The following is a 20,892-nucleotide window of genomic DNA, read 5'->3' as shown; positions in this document are numbered from 1 at the left end:
TATGATGGATGATGTGGATACGCGAAATCAGTCCCAATCCAGGTCCTCGTCCGGCTCAGCGCTGGACTTCTTCTTTCCGGTTGAACTCTTCCGGTTCTTAGGTCGTTTGCTGAGGTTTGAGCTAGAGACGGAGCTCTTGCGCTTCATGGGCCGAGGAGGCAACGTCTCATCGATATCCCCGGCAGCGTCCAGGCTGTCCCCTTCCGCGTCCTCGTCTCCATCCACCCTGAACTCCTCGTCAATGGAAAGTAAGGTTGCAAACTCTCGACATTTTTGGTGCATCGCTTCCTCGCTGTCTAGAGCTGTCATATTTCTGGCAATGGCTTCCCAGAACTTGTCACCGGTCACACCGTGCACCTTGGTGGCAGTTTTATTGAGGTCCTTCGTTGCAGGTTTCCCTTCTTTGGTCTTGCTGTGGGCATTGACTCCGTAGAGACGACGAAGGTGAGTTCGGGCTTCCCAAAGCATTGACAGCGATGCAGCAGCAGTTGCCAACAATCTCAATGTCGCAGGGTTGGTTTGCCGTGGTATGACTGTCGATTGAGGGGTCTCGGGCGCAAACCCTGGCATCAGGTCATTTGAGGCATCTAACTGAGGCGGACCAATTGGGGTGGAGGATATCTCCGTCTCAATTGCGTGTGCAATAATAGTGCCAGTCGAAGAAACGATACGCTCCATACATGCGATAGTTGGCACCACTTCAGCCAATTGACCGTAGTCAAAATAGGCTAGGTTTTGGGAGATGAAGCGTGCTAGTAGAAGATGCTCTGGAGGATTGCCAGTTACATCCAATTTCTTCGGTTCGAAGTTGATTTTGGAGCAAATGTTCGCCAGGAACTTTTTCTGGTAACGGCTGTTGCTGATTTTGACAATCTCAAACAACGGTGCGAGCTTCGAGACATAAGGCCGAGCATTAGCGCCATTGGAATCGCCAACAATATCACGCTGGTAATAGAACGCCTCTTGCACGGCCCGCATGTATTCTCGCTCAAACATGGATTCGTATTGTTGGTGGAGCATTTTGTGTGTGTCGAACGCGATTTTCGCAATCGCAGGGACTGTAGAAGTCTCCAGTGAGACGAGAACACCCGCGCATTCCTTTGGATGCACTAAGCCCTGCCTATTAATACTTGCAATAAGTTCAATAGCAGTCAGTGAATAAGTATCCTGGCGCGATTGTGCTACCTGAAGCATGTTTGAGAGGAAGTGTTGGGCGATTAAAGCAGCAGCACCGTCATTGTCGCTAGCCCTCAAAGAACCACCCAATCTGGTAGTGTCTTCCTGGGCGGCGGCTTCTGCAGTTGGCATGACGGCCTTTTCAGACTTGCCTTCGTGGATGGCGAAGAAGTCTGCAAATGATCTGAGAACGATGTTTTGTAGGCTTGGGGCATCTTCTTTGAAAGCCTGAGCAAAAGTCTGCCGTGTCCGTTCTCTACCGAACTGACCAGGCCAAGACTGGCATATAGATCCCAAGCTTTCGAGAGCCATGACCCTCAGATCAAAGGGTGAATTTGATGCAGTGAAAGGAATGATGGAGTCAACCATCAGCCCCGCCACTGAGCCACCGGCCCATGTGGGGAATTCACTCTTGAAATGAGATGCATACTTTTCAAGATCGCAATGTCGCCCAACACAACCTGCAATGCGAATATAACTCTTGGCACGAGCAAGGATTGCAGCATGTGTAGTCGAGGAGAGATCAACACTCTTATACTGTTGCAATGGTTTCAGTACTGAGACTGTCAGCTTCACCAGTCTGTTCGTATTTTGCAGAACACTGTTGATGGTCCACAAACAAGCCATGACTTCGTTTAACTCTGAACGGGCGAGCTTGGCAACACTCTTGAAAAGGTCATTCTGCACTTCCTTCAGAAGGGTGTTGTGGGACGAAGACAAGAATGGTAAGACGCAGCGATAGATAACCACAACCGATCGGAATATGAAAAGATCATCTGCGGTAGAAAGGTGTCCGATATAAGGATGCAGGGCCTCCAGCTGATCCGGGGTAAACAGCTTCGCATTCGACTTGGCAAAGACGGTGATCGTCTGTAAAAGAGCTTGCTGGAATTCCTTGCTGGATCCATCTGAATCCTCCACCAGTCTCTGGAACATGGTAGACACCATGGCCTTACAAACTTTGAAGTTCAATGTCGCGGACTTGGATTTGTCTGAAAGGACGGCTTTCAAACAGACGCTAAGAGACTCCAGGGCAGCTTCGCTGCGCTCGGTCAGGCCAACGATGAGGCCTACCTGCTCTCCAAGAGCCATTTTCAGTTTTGGCCCTTCGGACGAGGAATCAATGGACTCGTGGAATGGAACGAGCCATATTTCTTCGAAGGTTTGGCGAGCCAAAGATGCCACGCTCTCCTCAAGATCGCCTGTGCGTTGGAGGAAACTGTCGAGAATGGCCAGCTTCAATTCCTTCCGGGAAGTTTTGTGGTATAGTTCCTTCAAAAGCCCGATGCAGCGTTTCCGGACACCAGCTGTTTGATCGGCTGCACAAGCCAAAATGCTTCGACATCCTTCTTCTTCGAGCTTAGGCTTCAAACCAATGCATTGTCCAATCAGTTGTAAGGCAGAGTCTCGAACCATGGGTGATGCATCTGTCGTACACCGGTGTATTACACGCAAAACGGAAGGGTCTCTGTCAAGAAGGTTCGGGTCTTTCTCGAGCATGTAGATGACACTTTTCAAGCTGCGGCTGCGAACCTTGGCTGAGTCACCAAGGAAAGAGGCCAAAAGAACTTTGAGGATGGTGTCGAATGCTTTGCCGAAGTTGGAATTCAAGACCGTGAGGATATAGGCAAATTTGCCATGCACATTGGGAATTTTGTCGAATTCTTTGTGGGTCTCTAACCAGCGTGGATCTGAGAAGGACCTGGTTAAAAGAGTAACCAAATCATCAGTCACCTCGTCATGTGCAATTTCTTCCTGATCCTCCGAGTTGTAATATAGGGCGCAGGCTGTTTTGGCCCATTGAGCCAAGTAGTAGCCCCGCGCACTGGTCAGTTGCCAATTGTCTGAATTCTTGTCTTGCAAAAGGTGTTCGAGTGCAATCCTATACGGACCCGTTGGTGTGATGAGATCTTGATGATGAAGTGCGCCAGAAGAAAATTCCTCAAATTGTTGTTTGAGGTAATCAGTCAATTCACTATCGGAATCTTCCAGGGCCGGGAGCATGTGCTGAGCGGTTGCTATCAAATCCGAGATAGCAGAACCCATCCAGCCAAGAAGCTCAAGCGCCATGCTCTTCGCAGTTGCCGCACTTTTATCTTGGTCGGTGATTTGAATCATGCGCAAGGCCAAGATCCGAAGAAGCAGTTCTGCAGCCGGCCAATCAGCCGAGCCCAGTACATTTATCAGATCCTGGGTGAAAAGATCCAGAATATTCCGGTATGGCTGGTCACCAGTCTTCGTCGAGTTCATAGCACGCTGAACAATGAAGTTCACAATGTATTGCGCGGAGCGCATTGCATTGTCGTACAGTCGGTTGGCTTTGCTCGCTAAGCGTTCCAACGATTCGTCTGACTCGTCGTCATCAGACGCACCGTTGGAATGGTCCTCGCCATCGCCCATGAGCTCGTCGTCGTCATCGGCTTGTGCTTTGATTCGACGTTTGGTCTTCGATCGCGAGGGTGTTTCCAGAGCCGTTGTCTGAACAAGCTGCAGGACTAGTGCTGTGAGTAGTTGGATGTTTTTTCCATCTGCAACTTTAAACTGCCGGGCATTCTGACGTGTGGTGGGGAGTTTCTCCAAGGAGACAAGAATCTCATCCAGAATGAACGGTCGCTGCTCGGGGTATTTAGAAAACACCTTCGCAAGCACATCCATCGCACCACGCCTCGCAGGCTCGTACTTCTGATATCCTAAAGCGGAGTCTTTGTCATTGTGTGCATTTTCCACAAATATTAGCTTTGCAGCAAAGAATTCCGCGGCCGTGATCGTCCCCTCGGAGACATCAATGCGAGACAGAAAGTCTGCAAAAAGAGTAAGAACTTTCTTGCTCTGGTGAACAAGGGTACCAATGATCCGCTTCTGGGCGGAGAAGAAGTGAAAATGCTGGCCGTCTTTACCACCAGGACGCGATTCCACTGCGGGAATAATGCAATGGTCAAATAGTTGATTGAGAACGGTGGGAATGGCCTCGATAAGATCTTCTGGGCAAAGCTCTCGCTCAGTCTGACGTCCAGACATCGTCTGCAGCAGTGTTCCTATTGCAAATAGTGCGTTCAAGACATCCTCGATCTTACCCAGCCACTCCTGGGACTCAAGCTCACTGAATGAATCACCTAAGCTTATATCCGGAGATTGTGCAGCAATGATTGGCTTTTCGCACAATTTTTGAATGCGGTTGAGATAATCAGACGGTATGTCCTGAAGTCGGTCAAACCCTGCAACTTTTCGAAGCGCTTTCTGGAGGCGAGTGTGAGCATCAGAAGATAGTAACAGCCCATGCACCTCTAAAGACGTTGGGTTCACGAAAATGGGGTTCGGTGTGTCAGAAGTTGCGGGAGTCGAAGTATCGGGTTCAAGTTGATCTTCTGCTTCAAAAACCTCGTGAAGAAGATCCTGAAGCTTTTGCAAGGCTGCATCTGCTTCCTCCTTTTGATCCTTAAGTCGCACCGCCGCCATGACGTCTTGACCATCTGCTTTCACTGGGAGCTTCTTCGAATTCACGTAGTCGCTGTGTTGGGGTACAGGTTTGATTGGAATAACAACGGACAGTTGGCTCGATATAGGAGGACGATTCTGCTCAAAAGAGGTTGAGAAAGATGCCGAGTTTGATTTGTTCGCAATGTATGCGCGCTGATTCAATGAAGCAGCGGTCTTCGGAGTGAGGTCTTTAGTTTCGGGTGTTGTCTTTAAGGGTGCTTCGGGGTCTGCGGCTAGTTAGTCAATTCACTATGTACAGATATCCGTGACATCTTAGGGCTTACATCTGAATGCAATATCCGTAGAGCTAAGCACCATCCGTGCGAAGGAACCAAGACTATTGAGACCGGAGGTAGCACCGTCAGGATCGTTTGGGCGCAACTGTTGACTTCGCGTAGGAACCCGAGGAAGCTTGAATTTGCTATGAAATCCAAATGAGTTAACTGCACTTCAAAGAATTCAAGTTTCCTTACAATTCTGTAAGCTGGTCTCCATCCAGCAACTGTTGAATATATTCTCGAGAGGTTTCTAAACGACTAGAATCATCCTGTCCAGATTGCATTTCCGTGTCAAGTTCACCCAGTGTTTTGCGGCCTTCTTGGAGGACATGGTTTATAGAAGTAGTATTTGAAGGTCGACCAACATCGGGACGTAGGATACAGTCTATGCATATAAGCTGTCAGTAAATTGAACAGAATTGAAGAGATAAAGAGAACAGACGAACCGAGACCAAAGACAGGCGCGCTGGACATGGATGAGTACTGCAGTGCTTCATCCACAGACAGCGGCCTTTGATTCTGAAACTGCATATTGGAGCCATATGGTGGCATCTGATCATGGCCGTTGATGACCACCTGGACGGCGGGTCGTCCATTCTGGTCCATGGTCGCGGTTAAGTCAAAAGAAGTAGGCGCGAGTCATAAGGTTGACATGCTCCTGGTAGAGACATGGCAAAGAAGGCAGGCGCCTTATGACATCCCTAGATCATTTAAGTAATGAAACAAACAAAATCTGAAAGAAAATGAACGGAGCTATGATCGAATGCGTTCATGAATTCCGTATGGGTGACGGCACCCCTACTGCCGCGTGTGACCGCCTATCTAGAGGCTCGTGCGTCAAAAAAAAGTTGCATAGATTATTCGCTGCATAAGACCCGATTCGTTGTCACTTTGCTTACACCCTTGATCTTCTGCAGCTTTCAGACCGTGAAGTTCATTTTACACATATCAACATGTCTGCCATCGGTTCCTTGATTTTCTGCACAGATTGCGGTAATCTCCTGCGAGAATCTACCGGCAATGCGAATGCGATTCTGCACTGTGATGTCTGCGGCACTCGGAATAAAGGTGGGTGAACAAAAACCCCTCTCATTTTTCCCAGCGCTGCTAGATAATTCATTGCTAACTTCTATTTGCAGATACAATCCCCGTAACAACCGTGTCTGAGTCCAAGCCCTCCGCATTTCCCTCGGCACTGAGAGCCAAACGATCAGCAGTCCAGACCCTGTCAGCAGAGGATCGGAAGACTGAGGCTATCATTGATCGTACATGTAACGAGTGCGGGAGAAAGGAGATGTTCTACACTACAGTACAACTGCGCAGTGCCGATGAAGGAAGTACTGTGTTCTACAGATGTGTCTGCGGATTCAAGTATGCCCACCTCGCTTCGAAAGCATATATCTATGCATATCCGCACGTCCAGAAAATACTGACTATTTTGACAGGGAAACCTCCAACAATTAATCTTGAAAACACGGATTGTACAAAAGATGTGGGGAAAAGTCTATTTTTGGAGAAAGGCTGTATAACTAGCGGGACAAGAGTATTAAAATCACGACCGTCACGAGACAATTTTCTTTTTTTGCAGGATATCCATCATGCAGCAATGGGTGCAGCGCTATCCGGGATCAGCGCGTATTGGGTTTCGCCATTCTTCTCGAACTCTGCCATATCAAGAGCAACAATGACACTGTCCCTAACAACCTGATCGGGATCATTCAAGAATTTCTTCAGGGTCTCCTCCACACCCTCCTCGTCTCCCAGGCTGCCAAGGGCCTCCGCCGCTTCGTGTCGCACCATTCCTACTTCCGACAGATCACTCAGCGAGGCTGTGAGACTGGGGATCGAGGCAGGGTGGCAGAGTTGTCCGAACACAAAGGCAACCTCATGACGGAAGAGAGCAGAGGGGTCCTTGAGGCCCTTAGCGAGCGCATTGACAGCGTCGACTGCTGTGGGAAGATCTGGGGGCGAGGCAAGGTCGCGCAGACCGAACATCGCACGGTATCTTTGGAACAGAGGGAGCTTTGTGTCAAGTAGTGTCTTTTCCAGGTCAGGGATGCAGGGTTCGGCGCTGGCCTCTAGGGGCATGGGTGGAGCAGGGTCGATAGAAGTGAAATCACTGTAAATCAAAGATCTCAATGTCAGCATTTCTCTTCGTGGTATTTAATCTCCGGTGTAGATCGTACCTAGGCTTCAATTTCTCGGCCTTGCGCTCTTCTGAGTTCTCCCACAGGATTCGATCGACAGCAATGTCGCAAGTCTCGCGAATGATATCCAGTTCATTTGTATCATCCCTCAATCTCTTAAGGATGTCCAAGCTATCCGCGTATCCAAGGGCGCCCAGCGCCTCGGCAGCCTCATGGCGACACATCGCATCCTCCTCGGCATCCTTCACCACATGCTGCAGGTATGCGACAGATTCGAAGTTTTTGGTTTGGCCGAGGCAGTAGGCAAGCTCATGCTTGAGCAGAGCCGAGGGCGACGCGAAACCCGCGGCAATCGCTTCGATGGCGGGGAGGGTCTGGTCTGTGGTAGGCTGTAGGCAGGCCAAGTGCTTAAGGGAGAAAAGAGCGCGGAAGCGGCGAGCAAGCGGCTCAGATTCGGAAACCAGCACCTTGCGGAGAGTGGGAACGGTATTATCTGTTTCAGAAGCCATTTTGAGGGGTGTAGCCAAAGGAGGAGTATAAAGGTGGAAAAGAAAAGTTGTTAATCTTTTTGATCTTATCAATTTTTAGAGTGGGGGGTGGCGGGGCCCATTCTGGCTTTAGCTGCGCATGGGTTTTTGCTCGTACGTTATTGTCTTCAATGCTTCCGGCGTAAGCCCAAGACATAATTTATTTGGTAATTGCACATATGCAGATTTAAATACCCTTATGGTTTACAATCGTGTATTACTGTAGGTTTAAGGGTCGAGTATGCGGGGCCCTCTAGGTGGGAGCGCTGATCTCGAAAGATATATATAGTTTTTTTTTCTACTTGTCCCTGATTATACATAGAAAAGTCTCTTGCACAAAGTATGCTTTTTTTTTACCACCTTCGCAATTGTCTCTAAAGACATTTAAAAAGACATATAAATAGACCAGTTGAAAAGACATTACAAGGCCACAAATGCGGCCAACTATTCTTGTGTGTTTTAGTGAGACCTTCAGGGTTTGAAACAAGAATCGACCCAATAATCAACTAAATGTCCTCACCTGTGATTGCTATACACATATCGCAAGACATTTAGATGCCCCCAAAAGATACAGTTATTATTGAAATATGTAGAAACTTGAATGGATTAGTTCGAAGCACCACGGAACTGATGTAAGCCCTTACTTTATGGTCTTTAGGACATTCTGGCTTATAGAATTATGCTCATGCAACGAACCCAGTCGTTGCATGGTACTATAGAAACTACGTTGGGATCTGAGCGCAGCTGTTTTGAAAATATCGGACAGTTGGAACTAAAAGTATTGGTTGACAGACTTTCCTAGGAAATTCTCTTCAATACCTTAATCACATCAAATGCGAGCACATTCATTTTAATATGAGATTTACAAACGCGACACGAGGGATATACATTTGCAGACATGCTTTTTTTTATAGAAAAAAGCATGTCAACACACAGAAGCAGAATCGGCATCGTTCCCTTCCTGTTGTTCCCAGTAGTTGATGGGAGTTGAATGGTAGTTGTTAGCCCTAAATCAGGAAGTTTAGAGATGATCTATATTGAAATGCGATATATAAAAGTGCTTGAAATTGAGTTCGAGTGGTAAACTGGGAAATATGTACATAATACGGCGCGAAGTCAAATCATTTGGTCTTAATGTGTCTGATCTTCTTGGGCTCGTGAACGAAGTTGTTGGCATAGGACTTGGGCACGAAGCGGCGCTCATTCGGCTCCTGGACAAAGTATTCGTAGCCCTGCTTCTGGGCAAAGGCGATTGCGTCTTCCTTGGTCTTGAACTTCAGGTTGGTGCCCTGCATGCTGTCGGCGGACGATTGCCAGCCCATGAGCGAGTTCTCCCAACGGTGACCCCGCTGCAAGATGTCCCAATCCATGCGCCAGTGGTGCTGGTGCCAGGTACCGGACTGTGTGGCGGCCTTGGTAGGGCGGTAGATGCTGCGGGAGTCATGTGTTAGTGTGTGGGAGCTAGGCGATACGGCTTGAAATTTGTATAACCTACCGGACATTGCGGGCCTGGAGATCGGTAGGAGCTCCAGAGAGAACGGCCGCGGGCAGAGTGTTGCCGGGCTCGCTACCATCCATGACGCGCTTGGGCACCGGGGAAAATTGCCTTAATTGAAGTCAAAGAGTTAGTGAAAGGATCTGCGACGGAACCAAAGGGGGATGTCGTACGAGGTGCCGTGGTCAATGGTAGCCTCATAATCCGGCTGGTGACGGGTCATGGCCTCGGAGGGAGTCTCCTTGGTGATCAAGGAGCTGTCCTTGGGAGGCGTGGTGGGAGCATCCGCGGTGGTGGTCTTCAGGGAAGGAACGCCCTTGGGGGCATTGACAGAGACGAAACGGGCATTGACAGGCGCAGAAAGTCGGCTGACCCGAAGGCTAGCAGCACCCCCGATTCTGAACAGTGACATTGTGTCTTTTTGGATGCAGGGTATGGTCGTTGCCAGTGAGGACTACCTTCAAGTGTGGTTTGGTTGCGAATTACAGGCAGGTCACGACACCACCGAATCGGGTTTAGCCGGGCTTGGCAAGCCGAACACCCGCAGGGCTCGGTTTGTTCCTCCTTCCTCCTCCATCAGCTTTCTTTGGTTCACTTGCGTCGCGAATCAACGTAAGTCCACGTCTCTACCACCTTGCGAATGCTCATTGAGAGCCGCTCTATTTAGTGCGACCAATTTCTGACCCCATTCAGCCTAGACAAGATGAGCTACATTGCCCGCCGAGGTCTCTCGACCTTGATCCCCCCCAAGGTAAGAGCACCCCAATTCATGACTATTTGTAGTCATTAGACTCCTCGAATGATGCTAATTGTAACTCCAGGTCGCCTCCCCTAACGTGAGTTACCCGCGCGCTACCATCTTCGACTTCGTGCATCCCTTCCACACCCGTCCCGCCCCGAAGCCGTTTTTCGTGAATCCCGCGATTTGATTAAAATGCCGTCTTTCTTTCGCCTTCATAACTGACATATTCTCAATCAAGGCCATTGGTGCCGCCCAGGATGCCGCCCGCATGGAGCGTGTTGTGACCTTCTACGCTGGCCTTCCCCGTGGCCCTGCCGCTGCTGTCAAGCCTACCGGCCTCATCGGTCGCTACCAGGCCCGCTACTTCAACGGCAAGAACGCCTCCGGTGTTCGTACGTATTCCTCATTCATCTCCTTGTATTGACACAAGTACTGATTTTGATGTAGCCTTCATCCACGCTATTGCCGGTATCCTGATCCTGGGTTACAGCATGGAGTACTACTTCCACCTGCGTATGTGTTTCCCGACTATTCAACTGCTTAAATATCCTTTTTATATTTGAGATATCACTGACTTTATTTTTTTTGACCAGGTCACCACAAGAACCACCCCCACTAAGCTTTCCCTTTTCATCGAATAGGTGGAGGATTGATGTATATACTGGATCCTCTGGCCTAGTGCAAGGGAAAACTGTGGTTTTAGCGAGAACTTTAGAATCTCACTGTGTTTCAATATTTAGATTTACTATCCTTTGTCATTCTGTCGTAGTTGCAGTAGATTTTAGAAGTATACATATTCCATAGAAGCTTTGAGTGACGGGCTCTTTCCATAGTTTTTCATCACATACAAACTTCACACCAGATATCAAGAAATCTTCGGAAAATTTACCATTTACAAGCAACGGCAACAACTTAACAAAATCACCGTTTAAACTGAACAAAACATCAGAAAACCAGACGTTCCATTTGAAAGAGAACTTAAGGTGTGTGGGCAGACAGGCCTCACAACTTTCGTACGGGCCACGCTAAACCGAAAACAGCGACCCTCAGCTTCAACCCGAGTTGACTCTTGAATCTCGTATCATCCTCCCTATCTTTGTATCATCAACCGTCCTTACGCATACCCCCCCCCTCTTTGCCCTAATCCCCTTCTGGGACCTCTTGGGCTGCGGATATCCCAAGACACACGCGCCTATCGATTCCGCGATCGTGCTCTCCACATCGAGCCCAACCCGACACGGGCTTTCTCATCAACATCCGAGAGAGTTGGCCGATACCATCCCTGGTTGTGATATCCCATACATTCAGGGTGCAACTAGTCAAGGAACCAGTGCAACTGTGGCGATCCTTGGTATCTGACGATAGGTATGTCTTCTTGGGAATCTGGCATGTTCGATCTGCAACTGCCTATTACATCCCCGGATCTTTCTCCCCACTGTCAGGGCACTTGGCTTACATGGTCGCAATTATGGTATGGAACAGAATCGAGTATTGTTATGGCAGAGCAGAGCAACCGCGATGTGGTAGATCAGACCCTGTCGGGCGGCGAGCCTTCGCCTTCCGACGTTCCTGCGAGCACCAACGACAATCTATCTGCTGGAGGGGACGCAGGGAAGACCGAGCATATCGCAATGACTACCGCTATATCGAACAACTCAAACTTGAATGATCAGCAAAACCATGAGAAAACGAACACTCTTGATTCGCGGGGAGAAAAAGCCGCCGGTGACAAGGACGCTGGAGGCTCGACAACGGTGAGCATCGCTTCTGGATGCGCCCCAAAGCACTTGCTAATATAGGCGCAGGATACTTCTAAGCAGGGCGCCGGGGTTGTGGCGACCCGAGTTCTTGAACTTAATGGACTGGCCTCGGCATCGGACGGCGGAGAAGATACAGCTTCACAAGGTGGTTCAGAATCGGATGCGAGTCGGTCAGATGGCAGGAACCAAACACACAGTGGCTCAGTAAAAAAACCAGCAGGATTTAAGCCGGTTTCATTTGCCAAGTTTTCGGTGAACAAGGTCCCGGGGGTTCCAGCACCACCTAAGGTGCCTGAAAAAGGTATGTTTTTTGGCGAACTTTTCTTATAGTTGGTTCTAACTTGTTCAGCGCCAACCTCTACAACACCACTTGGTACTCCACAGCCAAGCTCCCGACCCCGCTTGGTTGCGAAGACTACACTCGGCATGCGTGATTCGTTTTCGAAGACTGGAGCAGGCGGAGGCAAGCCTGGTGGATCAGGGCCTGATCCAAATCAAGTGTGGAATAAGAACAGACGTATGTATTGGTCATACTCGGCAGTGGGATCACGGAAACTGACATTGATATCTGTATAGCTGTTGTGCCCGCTCCCCCGAAACACTTGACTGATGAAGAACTGAAACAACAATACGGAATTCATATGACTTCTCGTATTCAAGAAGATGGGGCTGTTAGCTCCGAAGCAAAGTGGGCGGATATTGATGACGATGAAGATGATTGGGCCCCTGAGACGATTGAGTGGACAGATGGAACTAAGGTCAATCTTACTCAACCTCACATTGAACCCCCACCGGCTCCTAGTCATCGGGAGCCCAAAGAGAAAGAGCTACCGCCCGTAGAGCCAAGCATCGTGAAGGAGCCCGTCAAGGTTGCACCGAGGCCAGCTGTATCAATGGGATCCCGTGCTATGGTACTCAAAGTTGGAGCGAACGCTGAACGGCAAGCCAGAACTGCGGGTGCTTCTTCCAACGGTACAAATGACAAAGTTCCATCTAGCTCCACAAGCCCAGCACCGCCATCCAAGTCTCCTTGGGCCCCTTTGCCTCCCGTTGAACGAGTATCTCCAGTCAATGCCCCGGCTCAGCCCCATCAACAGCGCATGCCCGTGAGATACCCCCAGAGAGATGACGGCCATCATGCCCCAATGGCACCACCCAAGGAGATTGCAGCGGATGATTTCAACCGTGCATGGAAAGACCAGTCAGATTTGCCTCAGCTTTTCAATCCTCGATCTTCCCAGTACGAGCCAGTGGCAGAAACCAGGAGAGGATCTTGGCGTCATGACCAACACCCCCGTGCTCTTGCAGTCTTGCAGAGGCCAAATGATCACCCAAGTGGACCGGCAGAGCCATCTGCTGCATTCCAGACGCACAGGTCTAGCCATCAGGATGGCATGGGCTGGGGTGGCCGTCGTCGCACATCATCAAACGTGAGCGGAGGAAGCGGAGGATTTGCCCGTAGGATGTCAGTTGGCCGGTTTGATGCCCCTCCGAGATATAATGATGCTCGAAGAGGTTCTCAAGTGAACGGTCTGGGTGATTCAGCAATAGTGGGCCACGAGCAACACCATGGCAAAGATGAAATTCTTCCGTCTGGTCCAAATGGTACAACACGTCCAGCTGTTGATGTAGGTATGTCTCCTGTGGAAACACAGGCAGAGGTTCCTCAAGTTCCTCAAGTTCCTCAAGTTCAGCAAGAATCTCAGGAGGACCCTGTTGCTCTGCAAGAGCGTATTATGAAGGAGAAACGTCTAGAGGCGAGGCAACGAAGAATTGAGCAAGAGGAGAAAGAGGAAGCGGCTAAAAAGGAGAGGATTAGACAACGTCTCGCGGCCATGGGTCCTGCGCCAGAGAAGAAAGCTCCCGAAACGCGCAACCCCCCCTCATCTCTTCAACCTCAACCTCAACCTCACTCCCACCCTCTTCATCCTCCCCAAACCCCTTCTCAACTTCCTATTCAACCTATCCACTCTATTTCTTCACCACCCAAACCTCCTGTTCCAGAACCCAACCGGGAACCAAAACAGTATGGTATGATGAAAGTGCATCATCCAGACTCTGTCAAGAAACTCGTTGGTGCACATGACCGGACATCTGAGGCCAAACATCTCAACCGACGTGTCTCATCACCCCACCAAGAAACTCATCGTGACTCTGCACCTGCATCTGCTTCACATTTCAAAACCGAACCTCACTCACCCGCCCAGAGCAAGGCATCTGATCAAAAGCTCGACGAGCACGGTACTCAGTGGCAAGGCAATTTAACTTCTACTTCACCGTGGTCCCATCCCAATATTGCTGTGCCATCTACATCGGCCAAAAACCTGTGGAAACCATTTGGCAGTGACCGCACTCCAACTCTCGGTAACGGCATCTTTGACCAACCTCTGGGGACTTTTGCATCACGCGAAAACCCTCTAGGCCAACTCGGCTTGGATCCGTCAAATATGCCTACCCCTCCCAAGTTCTCTGCTCCTAAGGAGCCAACTGATTCTTTGCCGTCACCTGAGGCACGTCACCCCTCATTTGAACCCCTCAATCCAATTGGACGCCCCAGCCCAATCGGACCGCCGATCACACGAAATGCTCGTGCAGTTAGCGACTGGAATAACTTCCACGAGAACGCTTTGGAGAAGGAATCTCAGAACGCCAAGGAGTTCTTGAAGCGACTCAATGACAGACAGAAGGGAGCCCCAGCTCCGCCACCTGCCCCCGTGGTTTTCACTGAGACCTGGAAGAAGACCCGTGCCACTGAAGATGGCAGACGAGTCGTCACCCGGGTCACAGAAAGGGTCATCAACAACGAGGAAGATATCGCCAAGGCCAAGGCGGCCGCCAACCAGCCATCCAACCCCCTTACCAGTTTTGATACTCCTATGGATGGCCTCAACGTGTCTGACATGGGTGTTCGTCCAGCCGGCAATGTTTCCACCCGGAGCTCCCGATTCTTCCCCTCGGCATCTGAACAGTCAAAGCGCCAGGTCGTCGAGAAGGAGCGCGGCAGTCCATCGCCTCCCCCCCCCGAGGAAGTCAGCCACCCTGTCTATTATGGAGTCGAGGAGCGGCCGCACGTTAATATCCCGGCCCCTAAGCCTCCCAAGCCCGTTGTTAAGCTTCCTCCCAAGGCCATTGGTCCCCCGGCGCCCCCGCCAACATTTGCTTCTATGGCAGCTGCGCCACCGCGTAACGTGGTGCCTCCTTCTTCCACTGCACTGTCGTGGCAGGACAAGATCAACGGCCTCTTCGGTAAGACCACTCCTACGCAGAAGAAGAGTGTCTTAGCTGTGACATCGGCAACCAAGGAGCCTCTTCCTGTTCATGCTACTGCCGTATCTGTCTCAATTCCTCAGACCAAGATTGGTTCACAGGCTGGCGATGGTGATTTCGCCGTTCGACAAGTCAATGAACAGGATGAGATGTTTGAAGACCGCGAACCTGGCTCTCTGCCTGCTGTTCGTGTGCCGAATATGGCGCCCCAGAATTCTTGGAGCGCAACTCGTCCATCAGAGCGATCCCGTGGGAAGAACTTCAAGCCAGTGCAATCGCAGAGCATTCAGCCGTTCCTGGTTGGATATAATGACCGAGATAATCATGGGAACACCCGCGCTTCGGTTTTCCTTCCAGGCGGTTCTGAACCCAAAACTGTTCTTATCCAACGCAAGGGTGGTCCGCCTCGAGGCCGCAATACTAATACCAATGTTCGACCTCGTAAGGGAATCAACAACAAGCCTGGTGAAGTTTCTGGTGGTGGCAACAAGAAGCCTACCTCTAACACCGTCCCACGACAGCAACCCCGTCAGCGGACCGGCTGGAGCCCAGAACCCCCCACTTCTCGTTAAGAAGTTTCGGTCTTGCAAGCATATGGTTTATCTTAAAGCGTTTTCGGTATCTTCTTTCTGGTTCATCTTGTTTCGGAAGCGAGAACTTTGGGGCATTCTCGCCAACTCCTAATCAACATTTGTTTTCGACTCTTGTTGCCATTGCCCACTCTGTTGCTCTTTTCTAGAGCTGGGCCCACAATTCAGATCCTTCCTCTACCCCCTTCACGCATTTTGCGTTTCTCATGTACTTGCGATTTTCGATTTCTCACCCATTGTGTCCCCTCCCCCGACCCATTCAGGACTACGGCCTTTCTTTTGGCTTTCTTTGTGTGGATGACCATCGTCTGCCGATTCAATGTCCTGTTTGCGCGATCATTGCCCGAGTGGTGCATGCTTGTTCCGACCTAGCAGTATCACATTGCCTCATGTTGACGAGTATTCAGCAAATTCGCACCGATACTTACCAAGAGAATTCTATTGTTACACAATTACATGTTCTTTGTCTACTGTAAACGTAACCTCTGGCTGACAAGATAAGTAAACAAGGCTGCCTTGCTGGTGTACCTTCATCTCTTAAAAGATGTATTCCCCATCGATCTGTTACTTTCACAGGGTGCTCAATCTCAACTAAATACACACAGGAAGCGACAGCGTTGTCCCTATCATACTCTCATCCGCCAACTCTCCCGTCAGACTTCGCGTCGAACTTCAACTATCCTGCTGTCTAACATGGTATCGCGATCTGAGCACTAGGATTTATTCCAGCGAAACTCCCCAACTGAAGGCGATGGGCCAAGACCACGACCAAGAGCTCAACGGATGCTTTGTTTAGGCCATGGGCTAAATGTATATTGCAGATTACAGGGAAAGAAACACGCACTCGAGACCTTCGAGAACGTGCGACCTGACCATGGCCCAGAACCTACGTTTCAGTCGTTCTGTTAACCTCCCGATCCATACTACCGTACTGCCATGCCCATCAAGTCACCGGAATCCTGACCTGTACCACGCCCTTCGCCGATTTCTTCAAGCAAATCCACCGAACTCGAAAGACAGAACGTCGTCTCTTTGGGCGTTGGAGGGAAAGTCTCCTGCTTGAGCTAAGATGGGATACTCGGCCTTGTTACGGGACTACCGTGGGGCATTGCGGTGGTGATATGGGGTGTCACATGCTTTACACCTGGGCTAAGCGTGGAAATATGGGATCATTTGGTTGTAGGGGGTTGGTCTCAAGCGTTCCAAGTTTGATTGGGCTGTTTTATATGGCTTGGATCGGATACTCAAAGTGCCGTTAAGACGAGTTTGGAGACCAGGGAGCTGTTTTTATTTTGTGGGAATGTAAGTAGAGGGTTTGTACGCATTGTTAGTTTATATTAGGATGGCTTTACTTCCAAACATTGTCACATTGATGGAAGAGACAAAAAAGGTCTTCGTCTATGACGATTTGGTATTCCAAGTAATGAAAGGCTTTTAATTAAAAACAGTCCCAGGAACAAAAGTAGAAGGGAGTCAAAAATAATTTACACAAATGATAGGTATCAACCGAGGAAAGCCCTTGCAAGGCTCAAAAGATAAACGCCTTGTCCCTCGAATACGCCGCCCAGATCAACCATAATGTCAAAACAACCGAATCAACACAGACATGGTGGCATCTGTGATACCACAAGTCTGGGAATGACCATAGTTTCGACATCCATAACGCCCCAAAGCCAAGCTCAAACACCCATTAGATAACCACGCATATTTAAAACAGCTCGCAGGAAATTGAACAAAACGAAAGTGAGCAGAAGACCTCCTATCACCAGTTCCAGGTCCGGCTGGAAGCAGCGAAGACAGGAGGCTTCCACTGGAGACGGGCAGGATCGATTTTGCGCGCGCCCTTGATCTCCTCTTTCTTGAGACGCTTCTCGTGCTCCTCCACGACGTGGTCCGTGAGTACAATGACCCAATTACCCTTCTACAAAGAGAGTTAGTAAACCACATCGTATCGTGTGTGCAGTGTACACTTGGAACATCAGACTTACGTGGTATCGGAGCATGTTGAATACAACCAGAGTCTCGTGGACGTCCTTCTCAGTCATGGAAGTAAGCACCGCGAGCTCGTTCTCACTTATAGCTTCTCGGTTTGGCTCGATCAGTAAATCTACCAGCGTCTCACGCCAGTACTGTCGATAACCAAGTAAACCGAGATCACTAAGTGGCTTCTCGGGAGAGCCGAGCTTGCCTTCGCGCTTGCTGAGCTCGTAACTGAACGAGATGAGCAGACGACCGAAGCCGCGGCGCTGATATTGCGGTAAAGTCATAATACACGCCAGGTTATAACCTTCAGCAGAGTCCTTCTCCTTGGAGAAGTAGCCGACGAAATGGCAGCCGGTCTCGTCGCGCGTGGTCATGCAGTAGAATAGGAACGGGTCGACGTCGTAGTAAAGCGTCTTGTGGTCGAGGAAGAGCTTACTCAGGAGACATAGGTTCCGGCACCAGGTACGTTGGCGACGACCGTCGACTTCAAAAAAGGAGATGTAGTCGTCACGGTAGATCTCGTTACCGGGTGGGTGGGTCAATGTGCATTTTGCGCGATGGCGCTCGAAGGCACGCTTGTTATCGAAGTAGCTGAGGCAGAACTCGTCGATATAGACTAGGTCGACGTCCGAGAAGGAATCTGGGTACGGTGAGAAGTACCATGGCTCGACGTCGTACTTGCCCATCTGGAGACGGGTCAAGTTTCGCACGCGATGGATCTCCGTCGGGTTCTGTGTCATACTACCACCTGTGCGGAGTCGTTCAATTTCCTCACCGCGTGTAATCACCTCGCCCGTTGCTGTTTGGACTTGATCTTCTTTTACCGATTTGCTTTCCGCTGCAGCATCTGCCATCTCGAAGTCTTCTGACTCGGTGGCCTTCGGCGTGCCGACTGTTGACACAGCCTCAGATGGGAACAGCGAGGTGTCTCCTCCCGGTGTATCGGCACCGAGGTTTTCTTTCCCTCCAGCCTTCGAGGGCCGTGATGCCTTGCCGATATTCAGATTCTTGCCGCCCAGTATATCGGGTGTTTGTGATAGATCGCGGCTATCGGCCCGGGCACGCTTATTCGCGCTCACATTTTTGCTGGGCGCTGCTTTGCTGGCAGCAGCGGTCTTCTTCTTATCAGCCTTGTCTGGCTGGGGCCATTCAACTTCTTGAGAGAGATCGATGCGAGCAGCCGCAACCCATTCTGAAAAACCAGGTCAGAAGAAGTTCAACACGAACCAATGCACTTGTTAGAGTAGAACTTACCATCAAGACGCTTGTTGAAATCGACATAGTGTACGCTGGGATCTATATCAGTACCAATTTGGAAAGTACAGACGTCGAAATGGATATGGGCAAACATACTAAAAGGAAGGGCCATCCTTCCGCTGTCTTATGGACAGAATCTCGGCTTTTCGTAGTTCTCCATCCTACACAGAGTAGTCAGTATCAAAGCCCAAACTGGGGTTGACCACGCTGATTGATAATCACGTGACATGACTACCAAAATCTGCGACCACAGGGTTAAAACGAACCTTCTGCACCATGGCCTTTACACCGATTCTATGAGGCCAGTTAGCATTTGCGACCGATTAAAGTAGATATAAAAACCCCAAGGCTAATTATTCAGATATAAAAAACGACATACCTGATGGTGTTGAGGGTAGCGAACCCCTTGTCAACGGGGTCGGGCGTCCCCGTCGTCTCCCCGTGGGAATCTCGGACGCCCATCTTGTTGGACTAGCAGTAGGGACTGAAGCAATATCAGAGATGGGAATGATGGTATCGAGCAGATACTGTGGTCATTCGGTGATGGGGAAATGATGCGGGAAAGGGAGCAAACTGGGAGATTGTTATGTAAGCTATTCCGCATCGGGGTGCCCGAATCTATACAGGACTTTGATATACATTTTCGTGCTGAAGATTTAAGTATATTACAAGGAGGATAATTTTTTTTATTGTTTGAACCAAACCAAATGATAATCCCATAAACACCGTCTCCTGTTTTCGAGATTTGCATCCCCTTCCATGTTGCCATGCCATGATTTTGCAGACCAAATAAAAAGCCCAAGCCAACGCCACGCGCCTTGCAATGAATCAGAGACGAAGAGAAGCCGAGAAAGAAGTCACATATCTCAGCCAAAAGGCTATATATGTCTTTCTCATGACCCTTCGAACTTCCGCTTGACACCATTCGCATTCGCGGACGGTGGCATGGCCTGGGCTCTCCGTTTTTTCTCCTCGTCCCCGGCAGCCATGTTGTGCTGGCGCTGCTTCCAAGCTGTTTTGATGATGGGGGCAAGGCGGATGAGATCGTCTTCGGTGACACGGTCCTCGATACTTTCAAGAACCTTTTCAACAGTGGAGATGTGGTTTGCATCGTTCTTGTCATCACGAATACGATAGAAGCGCCAGCGTCCTTCCGTATCTTTAGCACACTCAACGATAGTATCATCAAGAGGAACGCGCAGGGCTTTGAGATCTTCCCATTCCTTCGGCTCAAGGAACATCTCTCCAAAAAGACGGTACTCGCCAGCACTCAGCATGACGAACAGGTGGCAGGTTGGGATAGTGTCGTAGTCCACGTAGGGCTGGGTGATGCCCTCGGCCTCATCCTCGGTATCTGGCTCGAGTATGGGAAACTCGAGGCGCATACGGAAATCAACAGTGTTCTCTTGGGGTGGCTTCCATTTGAGGATGTGCTCGTCGGTGCCGATGCGGTACGGAGTACTGCGGCAAGTAAAGATGAGACCGTCGTTACCGTGGATGCGCTTGACCTTGGGGATAATCTCGCGGAACATCATCTCGATACCGTAACTGAATTGTGTAGATTTATCCTCGACTGCAAAGGGGCGGTGGTTTTTCTCTTCCGGGAATTTGCGGTACATGGCATTGTATGGCCTGAGCACCTTTTCCTTGAAGTACGCCAACCGCTTGTCCAGGGTACGGTGCATCAAGCTTTGTCCATCCAGCACCAGACAATCGAAGACCAGATATTTCAGCTGGGTGGTTCCATCCTCGTATGTGTCGTTGACAAGCTCGCCGTCAACTAGGGTGTCGACGTGGTATCCCTGGAAACTTTCGTCGTTCGGCAGGGGGAAGTGTAGGCCGGGTACGTAGCGGTAGTCGTTCTTGCGATCGATCAGGTAGTGAATCTCTGGCATGTCGGAGTCGGGATCTCCCCGCGCAAAGTACATCAAGCAGCGGATGCCATCGGTTTTTTCGCAAACAAAGTAGTCCTGCCGCTGCAGCTCGCCGAGATGCCGTGACGAGAAGCTGACCGGTTGTGCTCCAGGGAAGTTGAGGTTGTTGCGCCCGAGGAGTTTGGCGACTTCGCGGCGAAACTGATCAGCTAGGTCATGGTCGGCTTTGATACCTATCGCGTCTAGATCGGGGACAGCGTGGCCCATTGTGAAGTATCGAAGGTTTAGAGGGGCGGGGTTTATGGTATAAGAGACTCAA

General features: G+C 50.0%; 6 protein-coding genes across 6 annotated transcripts; 1 reads left to right on the top strand and 5 right to left on the bottom strand.

Annotated features, from left to right (window-relative positions):
• Nucleotides 1–27: 27 nt before the first annotated feature.
• Nucleotides 28–5,537, bottom strand: PEX2_083640 (putative sister chromatid cohesion protein Mis4; the record flags this gene model as incomplete). Its single annotated transcript, XM_016745634.1, has 4 exons — nt 28–4,880; nt 4,938–5,074; nt 5,127–5,316; nt 5,378–5,537. The coding sequence occupies 4 exons, from the start codon at nt 5,535–5,537 to the stop codon at nt 28–30; spliced, it is 5,340 nt and encodes a 1,779-aa protein (XP_016595533.1).
• A 990-nt stretch (nt 5,538–6,527) lies between these two features.
• Nucleotides 6,528–7,587, bottom strand: PEX2_083630 (deoxyhypusine monooxygenase; the record flags this gene model as incomplete). Its single annotated transcript, XM_016745633.1, has 2 exons — nt 6,528–7,050; nt 7,118–7,587. 2 exons carry the CDS (start codon nt 7,585–7,587, stop codon nt 6,528–6,530), a joined length of 993 nt encoding a protein of 330 aa, XP_016595532.1.
• A 1,139-nt stretch (nt 7,588–8,726) lies between these two features.
• PEX2_083620 (ETC complex I subunit) lies at nt 8,727–9,512 on the bottom strand (the record flags this gene model as incomplete). The annotated part of the gene is made up of 3 exons (XM_016745632.1): nt 8,727–9,036; nt 9,101–9,211; nt 9,274–9,512. 3 exons carry the CDS (start codon nt 9,510–9,512, stop codon nt 8,727–8,729), a joined length of 660 nt encoding a protein of 219 aa, XP_016595531.1.
• Nucleotides 9,513–9,803: 291 nt separating this feature from the next.
• PEX2_083610 (F0F1 ATP synthase subunit f) lies at nt 9,804–15,441 on the top strand (the record flags this gene model as incomplete). The annotated part of the gene is made up of 10 exons (XM_016745631.1): nt 9,804–9,851; nt 9,922–10,011; nt 10,081–10,234; nt 10,290–10,355; nt 10,792–10,825; nt 10,883–11,193; nt 11,325–11,596; nt 11,648–11,903; nt 11,952–12,119; nt 12,179–15,441. 10 exons carry the CDS (start codon nt 9,804–9,806, stop codon nt 15,439–15,441), a joined length of 4,662 nt encoding a protein of 1,553 aa, XP_016595530.1.
• A 1,780-nt stretch (nt 15,442–17,221) lies between these two features.
• PEX2_083600 (NuA4 histone acetyltransferase complex catalytic subunit ESA1) lies at nt 17,222–19,161 on the bottom strand (the record flags this gene model as incomplete). The annotated part of the gene is made up of 6 exons (XM_016745630.1): nt 17,222–17,380; nt 17,448–18,634; nt 18,697–18,731; nt 18,796–18,860; nt 18,966–18,993; nt 19,079–19,161. The coding sequence occupies 6 exons, from the start codon at nt 19,159–19,161 to the stop codon at nt 17,222–17,224; spliced, it is 1,557 nt and encodes a 518-aa protein (XP_016595529.1).
• Nucleotides 19,162–19,592: 431 nt separating this feature from the next.
• PEX2_083590 (mRNA guanylyltransferase) lies at nt 19,593–20,840 on the bottom strand (the record flags this gene model as incomplete). The annotated part of the gene is made up of 1 exon (XM_016745629.1): nt 19,593–20,840. The coding sequence occupies one exon, from the start codon at nt 20,838–20,840 to the stop codon at nt 19,593–19,595; it is 1,248 nt and encodes a 415-aa protein (XP_016595528.1).
• Between the last annotated feature and the right edge of the window lie 52 nt (nt 20,841–20,892).

This window comes from Penicillium expansum (assembly GCF_000769745.1).
Source record: "Penicillium expansum strain MD-8 chromosome Unknown contig276, whole genome shotgun sequence".
Classification (NCBI taxonomy): Eukaryota; Fungi; Ascomycota; class Eurotiomycetes; order Eurotiales; family Aspergillaceae; genus Penicillium; species Penicillium expansum.
Note: the sequence above shows the minus strand (reverse complement) of the source record. Positions and strands in the feature narration are given on the sequence as shown.